A 25,277-nucleotide genomic window follows, 5' to 3' on the forward strand; every position below is an offset into this window, starting at 1 on the left:
GACATTTCAATTCAGCAAAGTAAGGAATGTGAAATCATAAATTTAATTAAAAAGACACTTCACCTGGGTTGTTGAAAACAGCAGCAAAGAATTATCAGTCTCCCGGAATAAAATGTTCTTTATTCGAGAATAGCACATACTGTAAACATTCAAACTTGATTCTCAAATCCTAACAACAAATAAGTGGTGGTGGCTGCAAGCAGTCACACCTAGTCTAACTAATGAGATTATGGGCAGGGTCTGACTGTTGTCCTGCCTACTGAAACTCCCTGTAGCCCCGTACCCCCTTTATTGTATTTACAGTAGGGATGCACTGATATGGAAATTCTTGGCCGATACCGATACTGATGTTTAAAATAACAATACTGATACCAATATTAGTTTATTTGGTTTTTGGTGTTATTATTTCCCCTTTTCGTCCAGGGAAACAAATTGGCCATTGGTTAATGTCAGCTTTATTTGCAGATACCAATATTGACCGATAACTGTAAACATTTACAGTTAGATTCAGTTATGGTCTATTCAAGAGATGGTAATGAAACTGGCAATGATGAGCTTCGGGATGTGTGTGACTGCACGCAGGATAAATCAGCCATACCCACACCAACTCAAGGAGAGTATCAGACTCAGTCATGACAACTTCTACCACTTTTTCTAGTCACATGTTCAAATACTGGATTCTGATTGGCTAAATTCCGGAGGTTATGGCAGAACAACCGCCGCAGTTGTGTGAGGACGAGATCAATGCGCCTCAGTGTACATCCGGGGACTTCAGGAGGTAGTCGGAACACCTTTCCCCCAACCAACATATGACGGTCGTAGCGGTCCTATGTTTACTAACGTGCGTACGACGTCGCCGATTTATTTGGATCCAATGCAATCCGCCAACTTTAAAGCCCCTTTTCTCTGAACCTATGCCTTTCTGGAAGCGAACAGCCTCTATTTACGGCCGGAACGGTCCTTCTAACTGACGTTAGCTTAGCTGTATGCTAGACATCTTTCTCTGCATGGAGTTGGCGTCATCTGGTGGTGAGTAGAAGATGTTGTTTGTGGAACTATTTGCTGTCGTCGCGGAAGTTTTATAGGCAATAATGATTGTAACTTAATATCCTTGCAAGTTACAACTATGTGTTTTCTTTCATGTATACGGAAAAAAGTGGTAGAAAAGCTATTTACCACTCGGGGTCGGACATTATGCTCTGATAATGTCCTGTGTGAGGGTGTTATCGGACTCGGCTTCGCCTCGTCCGATCACCCCCTCACACAGGACATTATCAGAGCATAATGTCCTCTCACTCGGGGTAAATTGCTTACTCGTTCCATCTGAATTAGAAGTTTTGTTTGGCGATACATTAACTACTTTGTGAGTTTACAGTATACCCAACAAGGCATGGCAATTAAACAGCTGGATGTATGTTTCTCCAAAACCCTGCTTTCGTCTGTTCCTGCTAAAAAACCTACTACTGCAAAGAGCTGAACTGAAAATGTGACTGTGGGGAAGAATTCATGAAAGAAATCACTTATTGGGTTAAATTCAACAACATCCAAAAATGGGCCTTTTCAACGTTCCTTCCTCTTTTACTGTCCTTTTTGGTCCTTTTTTTTATATTCCCAAACTTGTTTTAGCTCAAGACCCAAAAGAGAACATTTGCCCAGGACCCAAACTAGTGAAAATAGCAGATCTACAAGCTCTTTGTGAGCTTGTGAGGCTATTTTCTTTTTTCAAACCTGTGGTATCTGGTATGTTAACCCTACCATTGTTCAAGTTTTGTCAGCTGAGTAAACATGATTACATTCTCAGCCATGAATCAACAAGAGTTTATTTGTCACTTAGGCTACTCATACTGGTGCAAACATGTTGTATATAACAACAAAAGAATACAAAATTAACCAGTAAGACGCACTTAGGGCATAAAGTAGCCTACTAATAATGCTGGATGCAATTAAGTAAAAAATAAAAATTATAAGAAACCAAGTCAACCAGCATGGCAGGTATGATAAACCCTATCGCCTAGATTAAAATGTCCCAGTGCCTTATGGATGCCTAGCTCCAGCACATGAGGATGAGAATTTCAAACTGCCAGTGAAGGACACACTGGTCTGCTGGGTTGTGAGTAATCTCTCGAGAACAAACACTGATAGCATCAAGATGAAAATGAAAAGGAACAAAACAGAGTGGGCTTTCCCTTTTATTTGACAATGGTTAGCCAGATTGGGTTGTGAGTAACTGGAACCCAAAATATACTGAGCTGAAAAGGTACATCAAGATAGAAGCTTACGGGAAAGCCTTTGTGTGTGATTTGTGTGTGAAGTGATTTGAATGGTGAAGAGTGTCTACAGTAATATTTAGCTGCAAATTCTACCTGTCCTTTGTAGACACTATTTACAAAGACTACATCACAGAGAAATTATACAATCCTATGCAAATGGGGACAGTACCCGTAGTTCTGGGCACTTCAAGATGAAATTATGATGATCATGTCCCAGGAGACTCTTTCATCCATGTAGATGACTTTGCCACCCCAAAGAAGCTGGCAGAGAGACTGAAACCTGCACAATAACCACACTGAATACATTAACTACCGGTACTTTAACTGGACAGAGAGGTTTAAGGTCAAGCGATTCTATCTACATCTACAATGCATCTACAAATAAACAAAGTCCATCAAGCTTTTCATGATCTCAATAAGTGGTACTGGGGTACACAGTGTTGTGCAGAAAAAAATAATAATAATTAAGCATAAAGATCTGTCCATATTCATTGGAGTGTGCAGTCCCTGAGAGAAGCAGTGCAAGGTTTTCTTTCTCATCCCTACAACTAATTGACAGCGATTATTTTTCGATTATTTTTAGGCAACTCCGCGATAGAATCACATTTACACTGCATCTAAAGACTCCACCTTTTGCACAAAAATCGCGCATTTTTACCCCAATGTTCCTAGCAGCTTCTCCTGAAGCTATTGTATTCGCACGATGTACACTTTGTAGAAAAGTAATGTGTGGGTTTGCTATGCAAATCTTTCCCCAGAGTGTCTCCCACGCAATTTTCGTCATCAAAATCTTTCCCCAGAGTGTCTCCCACGCAATTTTCGTCATCAAAGTATCAGGTTACAGTTTGCTTCAGCAGGCGCGCAGCAGCGAGAGCCTAGCGGCCCTTCGGGCCACTCACATCTAGAGTTCGGCCCACTCACCTCTTCACAGCAACATACTGTGTGTGTGTGTGTGTGTGTGTGTGTGTGTGTGTGTGTGTGTGTGTGTGTGTGTGTGTAGGGGTGTGTGTGTGTGTGTTGCTAAAATGAAAACATTGAAATAATGAAAATAAAACATTGGCAGGCCTATTATAGTAATAATAATAACACAATTAGGCCAAAACCTTTTTTTTTTCAAAAAACTTTTTTTTTTTCAAAAAACTTTTTTTTTTTCAAAAAACTTTTTTTCAAAAAACTTTTTTTTTTCTCAATTTTTTTTTGTCTCAAAACACTATTTTTTCTCTAAAATTTTTTTTTTCTCAAAAAAATATTTTCTCTCAAAAAAAGAACTACCCATATTTGCCCATTACAAATCCATTTGATTGCTGGTATACCGTGAGGGCCCCCGGAGGGGGCCCGAGCTCTAGATTTGAGGGCCCCCGAAGGGGGCCCGAAATTCTAGTATACTTAATAGTGCCAACCAGTACCTCCACCAGGATGTGCACAAGAGCTACTATACAGTATAATAATTGCGACCGTAGGTTGCAGTTAATTATGGAAACCGGCACATCTTGTCCGCGTATCTCTGTCTGTCTGCCTGTTTGTATGTCACGCCTGACACTGTGGTTCCCCTGACACATCACTGTGACATCACAGGCTCAGAGCAGGGATAACGCCTGATACTGTGGTTCCCCTGACACATCACTGTGACACCAGTAAGACTCATCGGGAGATAAGCGACTGTCGCGTAGAATACACAAACTTTAGAAGGCAATCATAGCCAATCAGGAGGGAATATGGGAAATGGGACAGATACATGTTGATGACATGACTTTAGAGTTGTACCACTTTGCGTGATTTTAGGCCACAATCTGTAGGAGCAGTGTCCAAAAATGTGTTTTGCAAAAATCAGCCTGATGGTGGCACTTGAAGAGGGCCATGTGAGAAATCAGGGGCGGAGGTTGTGATTTGCCATCCAAGGAGTGTGTGTGGAAAGAAATGTATGTTGTGATGTCATGGGAAACCACACTAACAGAATCCCTTTTAAGCCCATATATGGAGATCCCTGATGTCATCAATATTAACCCATATCTAACAGAACTTCATATGGGAATGCCCATATACATCGAGCTCGCATTTAATTCGTGACCACATGCGTGCGCGTATATGTGCATGCATGCCATGTATGTGGGAGGGAGGGACCCAGTTACTACAGGGGGGTCCTATTGGATGCCATCCAATAGTTGTTGGATGGCATCCAAGACATCCAATCTAGAACACACCACTGCCCAGCAGTGTTAAAGTTATGGTGTGTGACCTTTATTTGAGTGGCCTTTTTTAGTGACACCTCTGGTACTCTAAGTGTCATTCGTGTTCGTCAAAAATCCTAGCACCTGAAAATTATTTAGGAAATCAAAAGTTGAAGTTATTAAATAAACAAACAACCAAATACATTTCCGGTGCTTATGTCACATTGCTGCAAGTGTCTGGGGCAGACAATCATGAATAGAAACACGTTTACTGTATGTGGATGGAATGATTATTCTGAAAAATACATCATGCAGTTACTTAATTGGTTCGACCAGCAATCCAACTTGTAGGCAAATGGATTTTTTTTTTTTTTTTTTTTGAGTGGGCTAGAACTTCAGGTATGGCTTAAGTGGTTAAGTCCTTGCTGTCTCTAGTGTTTTCTCCAAGTCCATGATGTTGTCATTTAAGCCGATCTGCAAGTTTAGCCTTGGCATGGCCAGACTAATCTTAATCACTAAGGTGTAGAGCTAATGATTTTGCTCTGGCAGATTTGTCTGCAGCCGGCTACCGTATTTTTATAATAATAATAATAATAATAATATCAGTTTTGTTAGGTTGTCGAAAGCAGCACGGCTGTCACCCTCTGTCCTGAGTTTTGGATTTGTTCCTGCATTCCAATGAACCACCGTGAGTGACTGCTTCCAGACTAGTCTGCATTTGTGTCCAGTTCCTCCACATTCGGACAAAGACAGGGGACAAGTGAGGATATAGGGCCATTGTTTGGACATTGAAAGATTGTTGAAACAGGTTGGTTTTGAAAGTGTCACCCAAAATAAATGTATCTAATTATTTACCTCTATGCATCATAAGAGTGTGTGTGTGTGTGTGTGTGTGTGAGAGAGAGTGTGCGTGCGCCGTGCGTGCGTGTTTCCTCTTTCTTTTACACTGAACACTGTTCTATTCTTGTATTTTTCCCTGGATACATGGGTGCTGCAATTATATTTAGATAATTGATAAATCAATCCAATTCAAAGGAGCTTGGCATGAGAAAACATACGTTTGCATTGTCAAAGCAAGTGTCAAAAATAAAATAAAAATTGTTGAAAATGGGGAACATATATACAGTTGGAGGGGGTACAGCATTGTGTAAACAGAGATATGTCTCATTGTGTCATTTTATAGCCTATATAGGCCTACAGGGTATAAAGCTTTTGGAACAAATAGGTTTAGCAGCATTGTTTTTTTTTTTCTCAATACAATTTAGATAGTATAAGAAAGACTCAGATTTAAAATGCATTTAAAGGTAGCAGCTCTGTTTCATACTGTATGTGCAGTAGGTAAATCAATAAAGATGAAAAATAATCTTATAATATTCTTAATCACAACTGGTGCCTGCATTGTCCCAAAACCTCCACCAGATGTCAACAACTCATGATTTCCACTACAGCGCGCGCGCGCACGCACGCACGCACGCACACACACGCACACGCACACACACACACACACGCACACGCACACGCACACGCACACACACACACACACACACACACACACACACACACAGTCACACACACACACACACACACACACACACACACACACACACACACACACACACACACACACACACACACACACTGTGAGGTCACATCCGTAAACAAAGGCGTCCCACGTGAAGTAGAACGGATCATACCATGTGGGACAAACGGAACGAGGGACTGTTAGTTCAACAAACCATCCCACCGACGACCGAACCTAACCTAACCTTCCTTCGAGATCGATTCGACGCGCATATGAAATTATAAAGCACATTTCATATTCTCATTCAAAATGTAGTCTATTTTGTATTAAAAATATGTCAATGTTCTGTAACGATGGCGTGATATTCGTGTTTGCTTACATTCAGCAGAGTAGACCCCCCCCCCCCCCCCCATGGTTCATAATAATGGTTCATTCCACACACACACACACACACACACACACACTCAGTGCCAGCTGGAGAAACAAGGACCTTTAAAAAACAAGCGTTGAGTCGGAGACAGGAAGGAACAACGCTGAAGAAACACCGAAATACAAGCTACTCTTAACTCCAAACATTGAGTTATTTTCAGAGACAGTCTCCTGCGACGGAGACTCGAATGAGGTAAAGAAAGAATATTATGTTATAAGCTGCTTCTCTCTCTCTCTCTCTCTCTCTCTCTCTCTCTCTCTCTCTCTCTCTCTCTCTCGTTCTCTCTATCTCTCTCTCTCTCTCTCTCTCATTTTATACTTAGGTCTACGTAAGTTACGTAAAAGTATCAATACTGCAATGTAGAAATACTCTAGTAAAACTCCGGAGGACGAAATTGTATCGGTATTAACAAAATGTTAAAGTACAAAAAGTAAAAGTACTCATTTTGCAAATAACTGTAATGGAGCCGAGATGTAGTGGAGTAGTAAGTGAAAGTATTGGAAATTGGAAATACTCAAGTAAAGTACAAATACCTCGAAATTGTACTTAAGTAGGCCTACAGTACTCATTTGCTCAGTTACTTTACACCACACTGAGTACCACGGCTCGTCGCAGCAGCTGATCTAAAATAGAAGAGTAGCAGATCTACAAGCTCACAACAACGCATGGCGTCCGATCTGCTACTTTTTTTTTTTTTTTTTGCAAGTTACGGCATCGTCACTTATTCAATAGATTGTTGTTTAATTCGTGCTGTTCAGGCTCCTAATCTAAAATGGCAACATGTTTACACAATCTGACTGTACCACCTCTGTCAGGCTCTGTGGCTCCGTATGTTCCCCATTTTCAACTGTTTTAATTACATTTTGACACTTGCTTTGGCCATGTTTTATCGTAGATCAGTGCATAAAACAGAAACGAAAGGTGCTCAAGTCACAAGATTTGATAGATAATAACCCGCACAAACTACACAGTGCAATGTACATGTTTATAATCGCATATTAGCCTATAATATAAATATGCTTTGATTGAATACGTTATTAGATGTTTGTTTGCATAGGAAAAGGTACAGGACAGTACAGTTCACTGATACAATGTCAATTAAAAGGATAAAGACCACAAGAAAGAAAGCTGCTTGTCTTGTTTTAAACTGGGGTCCCTTTTTGCATGTTTCTTTATCCATTTGTTGCAGTGATCCCCCTCTCTTGTTTTGGTTGTCTCTGATCACGTGTACTGTTCAGTCAGTGACGTGTGGATGTGTTATTGTATCCATCCACGTGCACACACACTGCACTGTAAGTCTGTAACCAGAGAAAGACGGTCCTCCTGGGGATGAGTGACAGCGGCTTCGACCAATGAGAGCAGTTGCCATGTAGAGTGCAGTGCAGGCAGCTCTCAGCTGCCTTTGTTTACTTTATGGGGACTGCAGCTGCTTGATTGGCTGTGCCCTGAGGGGGGTTTATTCCTAGAACAAATTGTATTTTTCCTAGACCTATTTTCTCAGCAGTCATTTTGACACGAAATGGTAGGGTAAAGTAAACAACATATTGTAGTTAGGGTTCTGTGCCATTCAGGTCAGGGTGCTGCTATTGTGTGCATGTTGGCTCTCTTAAAAGGCTGTAGCTAACTAACTATACAGCAATGGAATGGAACCTTGATTAGCAGCATTGTACTTATACTGTCTGCGTTCAGTTTTTTTTATTGTTACTTCCACAATGTTGACAGTAACACAACTGTCACTATTGCTAATAAACAATGCAAAGAGGGTGTTATTCTATCAGGGGGTATAAGCATGTTTTATATCTATGTATGTAGGCCTATTAATTGCATTCGGTTCAAGAGCAACCACACACACACACACACACACACACACACACACACACACACACACACACACACACACACACAGGACAGAACACTTCGGCCCTAATCCTTAATCTTAGCTACATCACTTGAGATAATCTCTGAAATGTGCCCCCATCTTTCTGTGCGCCTGCCTGTCCCACTGCATGGTGTCATTAATAGTTGTGGGTGACAGCGGAGGGCACAGAGAAGCTATCTTTAAACTAAGAGACCGGAGTAAGAAGGGGGGGGGGGGGTAAATTTTTGGCTGTAGATAAGTGACAGGAGGCTGTGAACACCCAACTCTCCCAGTGCTGTGCAGGTCAGATAAGAGAAGGGCTCAAGTCTATTTTATTTTTATTTTTTTCTGGCATTGTGAACAAAATTAAGGGATTTTCTTTTTATTATTACTCTTATTTTTGTTAGCCAGTGCTGGTGCGTAAACTGGTGTTTGTTTGGTTTTTTACGTGTGGAGGTCCTTATTAGCATTTACATTGACACAAATCTATGGTATATAGTAGACAGTACTGTTGACCATTTACTGTAGACAATACACTTTAATTTGGGGATAATTTGCCAATTAAAATAAATGAACACTGAGGATTTAATGTGTAGATCTCGAGACCCAAAAGAGAGATTAGATTAGACCTTTGCCCGGGACCCAAACTAGTAAAAATAGCAGATCTACAAGCGCACAACGCATCGCTTCACGCCGTGTTGCGAGCTTGTAGATCGCCTTCACCTAGCTGGCTCTTTTCCAAGTGTTGGTGCAGCAGTTCTACTCCAAGTCTCTCTCGGGTGACTGAATTTCTTAAGGCTCATTCATACTCCAGTTTAGGTGAGTTGCAACTCACTGCGGTGTAGTTTTCTTAAGTCAGAAAAGTACAACATTACGTCCACCACTGCAGTGAGCAGCAACTCACCTCTCACCCTGACACATCTCTCTGCTTTTACTGATCGATAAAAGGTGAGTAGCTGCTGACCCCACCTTGGAGTTTGAATGAGCCTTTACCGTGGCAGACCAAAGACCAGATGGACACTGGCCTGGGAATGCCTGGGGATCCCCCAGATGTAGTGGATAAGGTTGCTCAGGACAGGGAAATCTCTGTTGGAACTGTTGCCCCCATGACCCGATTCCAGATAAGCGCTTGAAGATATATAAAGTATATATATAATATATATATTATAATATATATATATATATATATATATATATATATATATATATTAATATATATATATATATATATATATATATTAATATATATATATATATATATATATATATATATATATATATATATATATATATATATATAAAATATTTTTATTTTATTTACTCGGGTAAAATCTACACCACTGTTTCCAAACAGTGGTGTAGATTTGGCACACAGCAGTATAAGATGATGTACAATATTCTAAATTCAGTTGATCAATTGAGCTCTCCTACTAGTCCAGCAGTCAGATGGGTAGGCCATGTGCATTTTCAGAGCATACACTTATTTTAACGATCAATCAATCCATTGTGATCAATGGAACTAGCTCATTAGTATACTTTAAGTTCTTACTTATTGGTATCACTTTTAAAACATGAATCTTATATCATCCTTGAAATGGCAGTGTTTTGTCCCCAGACCACATGGTTGAGATCCAGTGATGTAACTGGATCTCTAGAGAGTAGAGACGGTTGATGGTTAATAAAGCAACTGTTGTTGTCCCTGTTACCACGGACACTCATTTGATGCCAGTCAGACCGCACAGTGTCCTGCCTGTGCTCGTTTAAAAACAGCTGTTTGTTTAACGTTTTTTAATAGAAATGACTCATTTCACAGAATGTTGTTTATCTCCATTGAAATAGCATTCAGCTAGTTGTCAAAACTTCAAGTATCTTACCACTAAGTAAGTGTGTGTGTGTGTGTGTGTGTGTGTGTGTGTGTGTGTGTGTGTGTGTGTGTGTGTGCGTGTGCGTGTGTGTGTGTGTGATAATTGACACTTCAGGGTATTGGGTAACGTTGCACAATGGTCTCCGTTTCCACGGACAACTGGCCAACCTGCTTGGACAACAATAACGCACATGCTACATTAAACACGAGATGTGTTTGTGTGAACAAGGTTTAACAAATGGCAGTGCTTTTTTTGGTCTAAGCTTCACTTTTATTCATAAACCCTTGTTTACAAATGATACGCTTTTCTTTTATTGAGTTGGTGCAGGGTGGTTAATGTGTCTCAACTAGCAACAAAATTGATTACCAACTAAGTCTCTCTCTCTCTCTATTGGACAGGACATACACAAGCAAACTTCCATACAGGTGAGGCTAATCTTATGTCTACTCTTTGAATGATGCATGTGCAATTTTCACTTTTGTTCAGATGTTTACTGAAATAGCACCAGGTTGATGCTTCTATTTGTTATAGCTGCAATCCATAACCTTTATAACCTACCCAGGTTATACAACCCTGATCTCATCATCTCACCACATTTCTACTGCTCCTCCAAGAGGCAGTCCCTGCTTGGCCATGCAGGGGAGATGCTGTGCTAGTGAGCTACAGGCAAATCTGTGTTACAGTCAACTAAATATAAAGTTACTAAAGTTACTACTTATATTGATCCCAAAGGACTGCATGTCCATGGGGTCTTATTAGGCAGAAATGCCCTTGTCATCCAGTTTCCCCAGCAGCCCTCATATAGCATATAGTGGGGGCCCATAAGCCTATTGCTACTTAAGCAACGTGTTGTGGTCAAAAGTGTTTTATCTTTTCATGAATCTGTTATTAATTGTCATTGTACACACATCCATGCCTATGCTTTGGTTGTCCTGATACACACATGCCGCCACAGTCTTGTAGATCATGTTTTGGGGTGAGCATTCGACACAACTGCCAATCAAAGTGACTGCTGGCCAATCACAGCATGTCTTTTCTGGGACTTGGCAAAACACATAACAGCATAACATCTAGAAGACTATGGCGGCTCGTGTGGGACAACCAAGGTATGGATGTGTGGATGTGTGTACAAGCAGGGAGGCATTGGGTACCATTTTTATAATCTTTGGTATGACTCGGCCCAGGAATTGAACAATGAACTCCCAGTCTCAGGGTAGAAACTCTTAACACAACACACTGAGCTGTACCTCTTTTCAGTGATTTGTATTTAGGCATCCAACAAGTGAATAAAGTTTCAAACAGTACAGTATAAATAAACATTTTATTTATTTATGATGAGATGGTAGGAAAGTTCCAACTAGTGCTCAAACTCTAATGTATAATGTTCATGTGTTAGGCTTCGGGCCACTCTGGAGAAGTTCCAGAAGAAACCTTTTTCATGCCCTATTGATAGTTTTGGTGACTTGGTAAGTGGAAGGTGTGACACCCAGCTTGTCGTTTGCAGCTCTAGCCAAACATGCCTCTAAATGATGAGCGGCCCACGTCCACCTCCAGTGGCGAGGACCAAGGCAGTGACGTGGACTCCGCATCGGAACACCTGGACAGTAGGACGTCCACCATCAGCGACCCTGACTGCTCCCGTGAGAGCTTCTCCAGCGACGGTTGCTCCAGTAAACACAGCACGGCGAGCTCGCCCTCTTGTGAGTACACTCTCACACTTAACACTTGGGCTGCCATAGTTTTGCAATAACTAATGTAGATTAACTGTCATGTATTGCCAAAATGCACGTGCCTCCCCCTGTTCACGGTCGTTCAACGTCTTGTCTTTCACACAGAGAAGAAAAAATACAACTGCTGAAATGCATGAGTTAGATGTAGTCCATAGATCATGGCGCCGTCTTGACCAAACAAACGAGGTTGGAAAACAAACAGCATGGATATGAACGAGGAAGGGGAAGTCGGCAAAAGCAGCATTTGTGATGCATCATGGGATATGACTTTTTTTTGCTCATCTGTTCACCTGGTTACCATGGTAACCAGTTAATACGTCCCTGGACATAATAACAGGGCTGTGGCACTGCACTGCGGTAATTCTTATCACGTTCCTGGACGTTTTTGGCGTCCCAAGTGTTAAGACTTGCGTAGCCGGATGTCTCGGAAGTCTACATTCAATGTAAAGGTCTTTTCACACTGCGTTTTTTTATGGCCGAATATCAGCGCGAATTTCGGAGCACCTAAATAAAAATAATAGTGTACTGTTCAGCTGTAACATGACATTGTTTGTTTGTTACTTTGCTGCCGTGTTGGATACGGCAGATACAGCGATGTTGATTGATATGATCCAGGTGTTCTATTTATCAGTTCAACTATGTCCATAGCAACGCTCAGTGATTCATAGCAGCAGTCTGCTGTCAAGAAACGGACCGCAGAATGTGTTGATCGACTAAATCAGAAGCATTCAACCAAGCCTTGCATTAGTGAGTGTTATCTGTGATCACTTTGAAATGAAAGTTTACAGCCTTCGTGTTGACTTGATGTTTGGTTTGGTTTGGGCTGGGCAATGGGCATATCAACATGATTAAACCAATTCTAAGGTATGAAAAGATTCTGAAAAACTTCAAAATGTTCAATTCTTATGGAAGGAGCTTTCCTGTTATCCTGAAGGCATGTTCATGGAGCTAGTCAACTGACAATGGTCTGCTTCTACTTAGAAGTCCATATAACAGTGGGGGAATAAACTGTTCTCAATATGTGAGTTGGCATGAAATAGAAGGTTGGGAAACAGTTAATACACAAAACATGACATTTAATTTGCTACAGTCGTGCTAAAAAGAGAAGCACTAAGTGGGTGGGTTTCAAGCTCGCCACTCGTCAGGATGCTTTGTAAGAAACAGAGCCAGTGTTTTGGTTTTTCCTAACTAATGCTTCTACTTAAAAAAGCTGATGTCAAGCACAAATGTTTCTCTGAAAGTAAGTTACTCTGTTGAATCAATCAATGCATTTATTTTATTTATTATTATTGTAAATCCTTGTTTACCCACAGCCAGCCCACCCAAACCTATAACCCTGGATGAAGTCATGGCTTCAGCCAAGGACCTGTCTAATCTCAGCTTGGCCCATGAGATCATTGTCAACCGCAGCTTTCACCTCGAGACAAACCAACTACCTCAGAACAGGTACAGTATGCAGAACACAGGCACACACAAAAACACCATAACTCCTTTAGTTCCTTCATGTTCAGAACCCCCTGGTTATTATTTTAAGATTTGTCACTGAACCTAAAGCTGGGTCTTACTCACAGTAGGCGTGCACCAGTATGTTGTTAAGCTGTAGATTTGCCTTTTTTCAATTTGCGACTCTGGTGCACAATAATAAATATAATCAAACCATAATTTATGTCATAAAATGGCTGAACTTATTATAAACTTCCATTTCAGTTTGGAGAAACTAGTTAAAGATGCAGTCCACAAGGCCTTCTGGGATATCCTGGAGGCTGAGTTGAACGATGACCCACCGCAGTACGAGTACGCCATCAAACAGCTGGAGGACATCAGAGAGGTCAGCCCATCAAACTCATTGTGATCATTTCAAGCAAAGTCAAGGGTCACATAATATGTCTGTAAGTGTGCGTATATCTAAGTGTGGATTCGAGTAAATTGTTTCTCGAGATCCGCACCTGCCTGCAACCGCATTGATATAACTTTATTAAGTATTATGAGAAATGGAAACATTGTCTTTTGCTGCAGTATGCCAATGCTTTCCCGATGTACAAATGGTACATGGTCAGTATTTATTTAGCGATCATCTGCGGGAAAATCCCTATTTGAGCTTGTTCATCTCACCGATCCTGTCAACAAAGAATCGATGACATTACGCTGTTGCATCTCGCACACATTACACACTGCAATGAGCATGACAGCGGATGAGCATAAAAAAGATGGTGGACAGAATGGGAAGAATATACTTTCAGTCATGATTTATGTATTATTTCACCAACCCTGCAACCGATACACTACTAAATCAGAATCTAAATGTATATTACCCAAATCCATCTGCTCCACAGATAACCATGGGGTCTGTGCATACAGTTTGTATAAAGGTAGTATGCACACTGTAGTTGAGTCCTAATTCCAATTCAATCTACATGAACATCATTATCTTTTACATCTAATCTAAAGGCCAGTCCACACACCAATGCAACTTATCGCAACTCCTTGCAACAAAACCGTTTTAAGGCCAGTCCACACCAATGCAACTCCTTGCAACTGCCATTGGGGATAATGGTTTCAACTGCAAGTAGTTGCATGTTACAAGGAGTTGCGTGACTTGTGTCACACATCATTGGTGTGTGGACTGGCCGTAATAAACTCAATGCATGGAAGTGAAATGGCTTGAGGCAAGCTTTCAAATGCAATCATACATGAAGTTTCATGCCACAGACAGCCAGCCTCAACTAATGATCCTACACCACAGCATCATTTTAATGACCATCTTTTCTGGGGGGCGAACGTTTGGTGAAAATAGTAGAGCTACAAGCTCAATGTGTCACAAAAATAGCATATCTACAAGCTCATAATGTGTTGCATTATGACGCCTTGTGAGCTTGTAGAACAGATTTCCCGATGTACAAATGGTACATGGTCAGTATTTATTTAGCGATCATCTGCGGGAAAAGCCCTATTTGAGCTTGTTCATCTCACCGATCCTGTCAACAAAGAATCGATGACATTACGCTGTTGCATCTCGCACACATTACACACTGCAATGAGCATGACAGCGGATGAGCATAAAAAAGATGGTGGACAGAATGGGAAGAATATACTTTCAGTCATGATTTATGTATTATTTCACCAACCCTGCAACCGATACACTACTAAATCAGAATCTAAATGTATATTACCCAAATCCATCTGCTCCACAGATAACCATGGGGTCTGTGCATACAGTTTGTATAAAGGTAGTATGCACACTGTAGTTGAGTCCTAATTCCAATTCAATCTACATGAACATCATTATCTTTTACATCTAATCTAAAGGCCAGTCCACACACCAATGCAACTTATCGCAACTCCTTGCAACAAAACCGTTTTAAGGCCAGTCCACACCAATGCAACTCCTTGCAACTGCCATTGGGGATAATGGTTTCAACTGCAAGTAGTTGCATGTTACAAGGAGTTGCGTGACTTGTGTCACACATCATTGGTGTGTGGACTGGCCGTAATAAACTCAATGCATGGAAGTGAAATGGCTTGAGGCAAGCTTTCAAATGCAATCATACATGAAGTTTCATGCCACAGACAGCCAGCCTCAACTAATGATCCTACACCACAGCATCATTTTAATGACCATCTTTTCTGGGGGGCGAACGTTTGGTGAAAATAGTAGAGCTACAAGCTCAATGTGTCACAAAAATAGCATATCTACAAGCTCATAATGTGTTGCATTATGACGCCTTGTGAGCTTGTAGAACAGATTTCCCGATGTACAAATGGTACATGGTCAGTATTTATTTAGCGATCATCTGCGGGAAAAGCCCTATTTGAGCTTGTTCATCTCACCGATCCTGTCAACAAAGAATCGATGACATTACGCTGTTGCATCTCGCACACATTACACACTGCAATGAGCATGACAGCGGATGAGCATAAAAAAGATGGTGGACAGAATGGGAAGAATATACTTTCAGTCATGATTTATGTATTATTTCACCAACCCTGCAACCGATACACTACTAAATCAGAATCTAAATGTATATTACCCAAATCCATCTGCTCCACAGATAACCATGGGGTCTGTGCATACAGTTTGTATAAAGGTAGTATGCACACTGTAGTTGAGTCCTAATTCCAATTCAATCTACATGAACATCATTATCTTTTACATCTAATCTAAAGGCCAGTCCACACACCAATGCAACTTATCGCAACTCCTTGCAACAAAACCGTTTTAAGGCCAGTCCACACCAATGCAACTCCTTGCAACTGCCATTGGGGATAATGGTTTCAACTGCAAGTAGTTGCATGTTACAAGGAGTTGCGTGACTTGTGTCACACATCATTGGTGTGTGGACTGGCCGTAATAAACTCAATGCATGGAAGTGAAATGGCTTGAGGCAAGCTTTCAAATGCAATCATACATGAAGTTTCATGCCACAGACAGCCAGCCTCAACTAATGATCCTACACCACAGCATCATTTTAATGACCATCTTTTCTGGGGGGCGAACGTTTGGTGAAAATAGTAGAGCTACAAGCTCAATGTGTCACAAAAATAGCATATCTACAAGCTCATAATGTGTTGCATTATGACGCCTTGTGAGCTTGTAGAACAGATTTTCGGTGAAGAGACTTGGTGTAGACTGGAGGGAAATAGGAGGCCTAGTATAGTGCCGTGGGGTACTCCCGTGAATGAAGGACTCTATATAGGGTGGTTAAAGCAACTTGAAGAAATTATTCTATTTTCCCTGAATTTGTAGACCCTACTGTCATTCCTTAATCCGGGGGCCAATCGGATGCGCACCCAGATCATGGAGGTTCTGGATATGGATCTGATTCGCCAGCAGGCTGACAATGACGCCTTGGACATTCAAGGTCTCGCTGCATACATTGTCACCACCATGGGAAAGATGTGCGCACCAGCCAGAGACGAGGAAGTCAAGAAACTCCGGGAGATCACTGACACTGTGACACAGTTCAAGTAAGACTCCAGGGCCATCGATTGATGTCCAAAATACTCTGATTATTATTATATTTAAAAAAAAAAAAAAACATCTGCTAGGTTGGCAGGTTAAAGGGTGATGAAACCTCCAGTTTTGCTCCCTCCAAGGAAGGATTTATTATCGATAGTAATTTATTTTGTGATATCAAGTCTAGGACTTGTATCACACGCTCGCTCGCTGTCTTTTTGCTGTCAAATAATAGTAGCCTAAAGAACCCCATTGTGGACAACATGTTTGTTTATTTAGCCTATGACAATATTGTGCTACTGTAGACCTTTCTGTAAAGCGACTTTGGGTACTTAGAAGTAGCCTAGCACAGCTAAACTCTATCCACGTTCCATGTTAACACCAGGGAGAAAGATATATACCCATGAAGTTAACTGTGTGAATATAGTATGGCTAAGCCAGGCTAACTTAGAAGAGCGGTATATAGAGATGAGCTGCCTATTGTGGTGATGATTATCATCTTTTTTTTTTTATGTGAGACGTGGGGCGGGCGGATTTGTTGATTTGTATATTGTTCTGCGGGGCGGTGCGGGCGGGTTAGGTTCCGTGCGGGCTGTGGGCGGTGCGGGTTATGAAAAAAACCCGACCCACGCATCACTTTATGTGGTTAAAACAGCCTTTCTTCATCCTAGGGAGATCTTCCGTTTGCTGGACTTGATGAAGTTAGACATGGTCAACTTCACCCTGGAGAACCTGAGACCTGAGCTCCAGAAGCAGGGTGTGGAATATGAGAGAGCCCAGTTCCAGAGCATCGTAGACAAGATACCCGGTGAGTCCACACACATGTCATACACAAAGGATGTTTTACTGTGTTCTAGCCTGTGGGTCTTCAATAGGGGGTCTGGGATCCTTAGGGGGTCCTCAGAGTTACTACAGCCAAATCTTTCATTTATTTTACTTTGGGGGGAACATTCGCCAAAAATAGCTGATCTACAAGCTTGTAGATTGGCTATTTCTGGTGAAGAGATTTGGTGGGAAAGGAGCAGGACGGCGAGTGAACCGAAATGAGTGCTCCCCAAAACATCTGGCTTAAGAACTGTCTTGGGAATCGTTAACATGCAATTGGCCCACACATGGCTTTTGTTCAATAGATTTATACGACACAGTACCCTTGACTGGTTGTGTTGGTGATAAACTCTCTTCAGGTGCCTTGGATCACACAACCTCCTGGATCAGAGCCTCAGTGGAGGAACTGGTGGAGACCATGAACCCCACCAACGGCCAGGGGAAAGGCCAGAAGACCCTGCCTGGTCCCTTCCTGATCATTGACAATGCCTTCCTCCATGTCCTGACCTGGGACCACAGCAAGCCACTGCCCGAGGTATGTATGCCTACGGCGAAATCTTTACACTCTAGGTTTTGTGTATGACAAACAAGAAACATAATTAATTACATTACTGTAATGCACTGTTTCCCAAACAGCCGCAGACCCATATGTGGGTTGCCGACCGGTTTCTTTTCGGGTTGTGCTTAAATGTGACTTTATTTGGGTTTCCTACTTTTTTTACACATGACCTACAGTAGGTCATGTGGTCTTTCTCCAAACAGTCTGAAAAGGGCGCGGGACCGTATCAGTTAGTAGTGAAGGTATACTTCGTCCGTCGTATGGTGCCGCGCACAACGTGTCACGTTTGCGACGCCTTCTGAGTTTTTGAAGCGCGGTTATTTTCTGTCACCACACACACACACACACACACACACACACACACACACACACACACACACACACACACACACACACACACACACACACACACACACACACACACACACAGACACACGTTAAGTGTTGGGGGAGAGGAGAAGTGCTCACTGCTGAACAACAGTGAACATGGCTCCGTGGTCGCTCTGGTTGCTGTACCGATTATACTGAAGGACGCAGCCACAAAATAGGTTCAGAACATGGGGTGGAGAAAGCGAGACCCTGGATAGTATAGTAATCTTCAACGGCTTTTTTGTTGAAAACTTGTACATTTTTAGCGATAAATATGCCATGAAGTTGCGCACAGCTTCTGTGGTTTTAGTTTGAGAATATAATGATATGCACGCTCAACTCCGCCCCCTCCCCCCATATTAGCCAATCAAATTAATTTATCGCAGTTACTGTACACAAAGTACTACTTTCAGTACAGTACAGTAACTACATTAAATTAATTTGATTGGATAATTTAACATGGGGGGTACTTGACATCATCAAAAACTATGCTGATTTGATGATGTCTGAAAATGGCAGATCTACAAGCTCACGACACGTTGCATCACAAAGTGTTGTGAGCTTGTTTATCAGCTATTTTCACTAGTTTGGGGAGACATCAAATGTCCCTTTTGGGTCTCTGGCTAAAAGGTTTGGGTACCACTGCTGTAATGTACACCTTTTTATTTATGCGGAATATTTGTGTGGTTAATGGTGTTGCCTCTCTGTTGTTTGAACGTCTCCAGACGCTGATGACGGATGAGGTGCGTCTGAAGGAGATTCAGTGGCAGCTTCAGCAGCTTCAGGCCGTCAACCAGGTGCTGCTGATCGTCTACAGTGCCATCGGTGGGCCGATCCGAGGTCTGTCCTCTCTGGCCGAGCGCCTCAAGAGGATGACCAGCGTTCTGCTGGATGGGATGCACAGACCGTTAGTCTACCATTCATATCCACTTCATTACACAAACTGGTTTTACACACACACACACACACACACACACACACACACACACACACACACACACACACACACACACACACACACACACACACACACACACACACACACACACACACAATTTCTGGGCCCTGGGTACAAGGATTCACTGTGGGCCCCCCATGAATGTTAGGGCGAGGGGGTTTAACCCATTTAGACTGGGATCGCGTTATTACGCATTCGTTTGTGCTTTAACTATTGAAACATAGCAGATATACACGCTCACAGTGCGGCACCGAGCGGTGCCTCGCTGTGAGCTTGTAGATCTGCTATTTTTGAAACATCGGGACATGTTTCTATGTCAGTGGTGCTCAAACCTTTTCATGTGAAGGACCCCCAAAATGATATGTATTTGGCCAAGCAAAATTTGAGTTACAAATGTACACATAAAATATACATATATTCAAAGATTTGCACACATTTTCACGACTTTTCAAAAATAGCAGATATACAAGCTCGCAGCGTGGCACTCGGTGCTGCGCCTTGAGCTTGTATATCTGCTATTTTTCAATAGCTAAGGTATAAAATAATTAAGGACCCTCCACCTTGGGCCCTAGTAACTCAGTCCCACTTTCCCCCCCTTGTGACGCCCCTGCACACGCGCACCCGTGTGTGTGTGTGTGTGTGTGTGTGTGTGTGTGTGTGTGTGTGTGTGTGTACACAGACATGAATACGGGTTCACTTATTGTGTGTGCCTACATACAAGCTAAACACGGAAGCTCACATACAAACAAAAACAATCAGTGAAGAATTTCAATCCAGACCTCTCATCTCCTCTCCTATGCTCTCCACTGCCTCTAGGGACTTTAACCTGGAGGAGGCACTAGAGGGCGCCAGTACCCAGATCTGCTGTGAGCTAAATAAGTCTCTGACTGAGAGACAGTATCCCTCACTGACCCCGGCCCTGCAGGCCTCCCTTAGGGGTCAGATCTGCAGTCTCACCCAGAAGGACAACCCTATCCGTACTCTCGTTGGTAAGACTCTCACCTGGCTTTGCACTGCACAAAATCGACTGAAATGTAAACAAAGCAAGATGTTAATGTTAACAAGACCTTATCCCTTATGCCTAATCTCATTAGCCATTTTGTATCATTTTTAAAATACTGAAAATAGACCTGTTGTGAGCTTGTAGATTGGCTATTTTCACTATTTTCAAATGTTTTTCAAAATAATACAAGGCATAAGGAATAAGGCCAGACCAACATTTTTGTATTTGTTTTTGTCACATTCAATAGACAATAATTTGATGACTGCCAGCAGTTCCCTATGGACTGCACCGTACCATACTGGAATCCATGGCAAAAAAAGAAAAAAAAAAGAAAACGTTGTCTTTAGAACACTGACCAGATGTTTTTACATTTCTGATCTCTCCAGAGGAGCGTGTACAGCAGTACTTCATGGCTCTCATCGCTGCACCCAAACCCAAGGCTAAACTTGAACAGGTACCTGCCGGTCTGACTGCCATCCAGCCCGAGCTGGTGTCTCTGGGGGCCAAATTCATCGGCCTGGTCAACTACAACAAGCGCGTCTATGGACCCTTCTACTCTGGTATTCTCAGGAAACTAATGTTCGGCGACACGTCGCCAACAGCTGCTCAGGACCCCACTCAGAGTCCCGTTGTCTCCAATTAAAACCCAACATCGGGTCTGTGTGTTTTTTTTTAGACAAGGTTGAAAATAGGAAGGCTCTTAAATAGGTTGGCAGTTAAACTGCTTCGCTTCATGCTCTAGGTGTAACGTGGTGATTTTCACAGTTCCTTTTATCAAGAGCAGTGGTTAAACTTCAACATCGGCGTCACACCAGAGAAAGCATTGCATTCAAGATCGAGAGTTGATGTATCCTGACCCCTCGTGTGGTACCTGCTTTGCAAGATACAGTATGATTGCTTTATACTTCTTATATGACTGTGTCCACACGTCGAGGGCAACGTTTTGAAAGCGTCTAAAATGTTGCAAGAACTGCGGGTCATATGACAAATGGCGCATTTTCACTGCATGGTACTGGCTTGGCTCGACTCACTTTTGGCACTTTGTTTTCCACTGTAGATAGTACAACGTCAATGTAGCTGGTCATGATTGCGACGTTCAGAAAAGAATCATTTACAACATCTAATTTAATGTCTGTTAACCAGTATTTGGGAGCTTCCCTACAGAATGGGGGAGTAACTCGGTGACGTTACTGATTATTCTCTCTGACCAATCGGTAGTCTGTAGTGTTTTCACATCCCCTTTTGGTATCACCTCAACTCACTTGGAACCTCGATGGAGGTTCTATAAAGTCCTACAGTAGATACTGCTTTTTCCCAAAGGAAAACCCCACAAATTCGAGTAGAAAGTATACGTTTGTACATCATCTTTAATGAGAGAGCATGGCCGTTGATTTACAGCTTTAACCATGTAAACCCTCTAGACTTGGACCTGCTGTACTTGGACCGCTTTTTTCCATCGAAATCTCAATGCCAAAAATAGCTGATTTACAAGCTCACATGCGCTGCATTTGTGAGTTTGTAGATTGGCATATTTTCCCCCAGAATATGGATGCTGGCCTGGGGTTGAAGTGGTTATAACTGAACCTCTAACCCCAACCCTAACCGCACGCCGGACTAATGAGATGTCTGACATTGTTCAAACGACAGTATGGGCATTCTGTATGGAACATACGATTATCAACCGACAGAATGGCTGAACAACATACTGAATTGTGAGTATGTAGAAAATGACACACTGGCTCCATTGCATGAGCCTGATAAGGGTTGATAACGGCCATTTAATGGACTGATAACATCTGAAACAGGTGCCCGGGGGTCTATCACATTGTAAAAGGGATAGACGCCCTCGTTGCTTGGCAGATACTGACAATAAGTTCACTTTGGCCTATTTGCTTACTTACCAGCGTTGGATTCTCCTTTTGAGAGAATCTTCATTGACCTGTATTGTGAATTTGTATTTTCCATGAACTTTACTTCACAAGGAAGGATCACAAGAAGCAAATAAGGAACCTACCTACACGAAGCCTAGTGTACCTATCCCGGCCATGTCATAACAGGCAAAGATTTGCAAATGGCAAGTTCAAATCTACAAGTTCGCGGTGTGAAACGGATGCTTTGGTGTCAAGTTTTGCCCATATAACAATCTGTTGTCAACTCATACCTCCGACAGGGGTTAAATGCACATTTTTGAGTGGAGGGGGACTTTCAGGACCATGCTGGTAGTCAGACCGGTCATCATCACAATACATCTATCTCTTTGTGCATCTTTTTGTGTTTTTGTCTAGCCGCATGGTGATGATTAGTGTGCGAACACTGACTCTGTTATTTAGGCTAGTTCATTTTAACGTGAACTTAAACATTTTTAAGCTTTCAAATCGTTTGAGGGGTACAGTAATTGCAATAATATCTTGTAGGTGTCCTACTAGCTGACACCAGGGGCTACTCTAAATGAACCAATGGAAGAGTAGGGAGACCACCATGTGCTAGTTGTAGTGCATATACCCTACCATGCACATTGGTTAAAATAACGTTTTATTAGTTAAAATAAGTCCCATATTGTAGCTTTAATATTGGTATTGTCCTTTTTAAATAATTCTACTGTTGTAAGAGAACATACGTATTACAAGATTTATGAGGCAGATACAAAAACTTTATTTATATAGACATTTTAAACAGTGTTGCATAGAAACATCCATTGTCTGTCTATTTCTCTACACCTCATTCAAATTCCTCTGTTAAGCACACTGTCTGATTATTAATGGCACGTGTCTGTTATTTTTGTATCACCAGTCAATCAAAGGTTGAAAATGTAAGTGTTGAGTTTTTGCTGGCCCAACATCACATTGCGAATCCTTTGCAAGAAGGAGTTAAGTGTTGTAATATCGTTGACCTTTATGGCTACACAAGTTGACAGTCAATTGTACATGAAAATGATCAGTAATGACATGTAGGCCCGGGGCAGATGGTTCACAGCATCTTAAAGATGGCAGACCATGCCAGCATAGAGTCGGGAAAGTGATCTCAGATCTGTGTAAGCGTGTTTGACAATCGGTGTGAGATGGAGAGAGGGAAGAGACCGGTTGGTCTCAATCCATACACACACGCATGACATATTTAACGTTAAATTAATTTGATCAAATCACACGAAACCTGTTTTTTAGAAATCCAGTGCGCTCGTTTGGCAACTGCACGTGATTTCTGTGATTTCAAGTGTTGCTGAACGTCGGCCCTCTAATGTATGGCAATGTCAGGGGATAAAGACTGACTTATAGGATAGCTTGAAGGGAGATGAATGTACGCACACATTAAAACTCATGGGGGGTGTTGGTTTATGTTAAATTGATGTATATTTTGGTGTTGATGTAACGTGGACTTGGTGCTGGACTTTGTGCTGGCATTTTTGCATGCGTGCGATGGACTAATACCGGTACATCCCATAAACCAAAGGAACGGGGGCATTGGCTAGTTTACTAGTACTAGCCCTTACCCGTTCAAAGATATGAGCTCCGAAATGATGTGCAGTGTGTGGGTTATGGGGTGTGCACTGTGCACACAGTATATGAGGGATGGAAAGTAACTTTAACTGGTGCTTGCATGATAATATGTAGGAGCATCAATGTAAGAAATACCCGTTTCGTTTAATGGCAGAGATACTGTGTCCCGCCTACACACACACACACACACAGAGCTGGTTAAACATGTTGCCTCATGCTAGATGCAGAATAGATATGCCTCATGCTAGATGCAGAATAGATATAGATACACCATAAAAATGCTAATATACAGCATATGATTTGTGAAAGTGACAAACGGGCTTCACAGTTATGTCAGGTGTGTTCATATGCTAATGGTGATGCGATTTCAGATCAATTGCTCCAGCCACTGAGGAGAAACGCTGTGACAGACAGACAGACACTCACTCAGACAGACAGACAGACAGACAGACAGACAGACAGACAGACAGACAGACAGACAGACAGACAGACAGACAGACAGACAGACAGACAGACAGACAGACAGACAGACACTCACTCACTCACTCAGACAGACAGACAGACAGACAGACAGACAGACAGACATTCGCAAAATTATATGTTTGATAGATCCCATAAGACTTTTGGTATCCTATAGTTTGGAGGGGCGATTGCTCTCCGAGGAGAGCGATGTCTTTGGTCGATTTGAAAAATCTTCTGGAATTAAGGTCCTGGGCCTGCTGGCAGCTTGCACAACAGATACTATGATGCTGATCAACCAAGTAGTTTGTAAGATTAGCTGCAGACATAAGTACAACACAGACACGGGCAAATGCAAGATCTCTGCCCGGCAGAGATTAAAAACAAAAAGTATTGTGTGCATGTTTATGCTTTGTGTTTGTTTTTCCATGGTTTCGATTTTTAGTTTTTAGAGTGTTTTATTTTTATGTTGTGTACTTATGTACTTGTTACTTATCAGTGGCTAGTTGTATTGATTCAGTTATACTATTAATGTCATTTTAATTATCTGTTACTTTTGAGGTATTTGACCCTACAGTATATTATACGTCAGTTTATCGTTCTACATTCTTCACTGTTCCATACCTAAAGAGAAAAGGTGCTAAACCCATATAAATGTTGTGTCCAAAATGTCTTATAATGGACCTAAAAATGTAAAGCATTACATAATTGAAGAAATTATTAGTTTGCATTTTCCTGTCACTGTTAATACAATAAAACATTGTTCGTTATATGAAGCATGTTTCTCCTTCTGTTATCTCTAGATTTGTTCAT

At 41.8% G+C, this 25,277-nt stretch overlaps 1 protein-coding gene across 2 annotated transcripts; it reads left to right on the forward strand.

Moving 5' to 3' along the window:
- The first annotated feature begins 6,442 nt into the window (after nucleotides 1-6,442).
- Nucleotides 6,443-25,203, forward strand: tcp11l2 (t-complex 11, testis-specific-like 2). Of its 2 annotated transcripts, XM_080754572.1 has the most exons (11): nucleotides 6,443-6,582; nucleotides 10,512-10,538; nucleotides 11,618-11,813; nucleotides 13,157-13,289; nucleotides 13,551-13,671; nucleotides 16,588-16,808; nucleotides 17,469-17,605; nucleotides 17,982-18,157; nucleotides 19,276-19,457; nucleotides 20,325-20,497; nucleotides 20,898-25,203. In XM_080754572.1, exons 3-11 carry the CDS (start codon nucleotides 11,630-11,632, stop codon nucleotides 21,152-21,154), a joined length of 1,584 nt encoding a protein of 527 aa, XP_080610698.1. In that variant the 5' UTR covers nucleotides 6,443-6,582; nucleotides 10,512-10,538; nucleotides 11,618-11,629; the 3' UTR covers nucleotides 21,155-25,203. The 2 variants fall into 2 exon arrangements, with proteins under 2 accessions (XP_080610698.1, XP_080610699.1); XM_080754573.1 differs by lacking the exons at nucleotides 6,443-6,582; nucleotides 10,512-10,538; nucleotides 11,618-11,813 and adding an exon at nucleotides 12,493-12,590.
- Nucleotides 25,204-25,277: the final 74 nt, after the last annotated feature.

This window comes from Nannobrachium achirus, assembly GCF_963921795.1.
Source record: "Nannobrachium achirus genome assembly, chromosome: 23".
In the NCBI taxonomy this organism is placed as follows: domain Eukaryota; kingdom Metazoa; phylum Chordata; class Actinopteri; order Myctophiformes; family Myctophidae; genus Nannobrachium; species Nannobrachium achirus.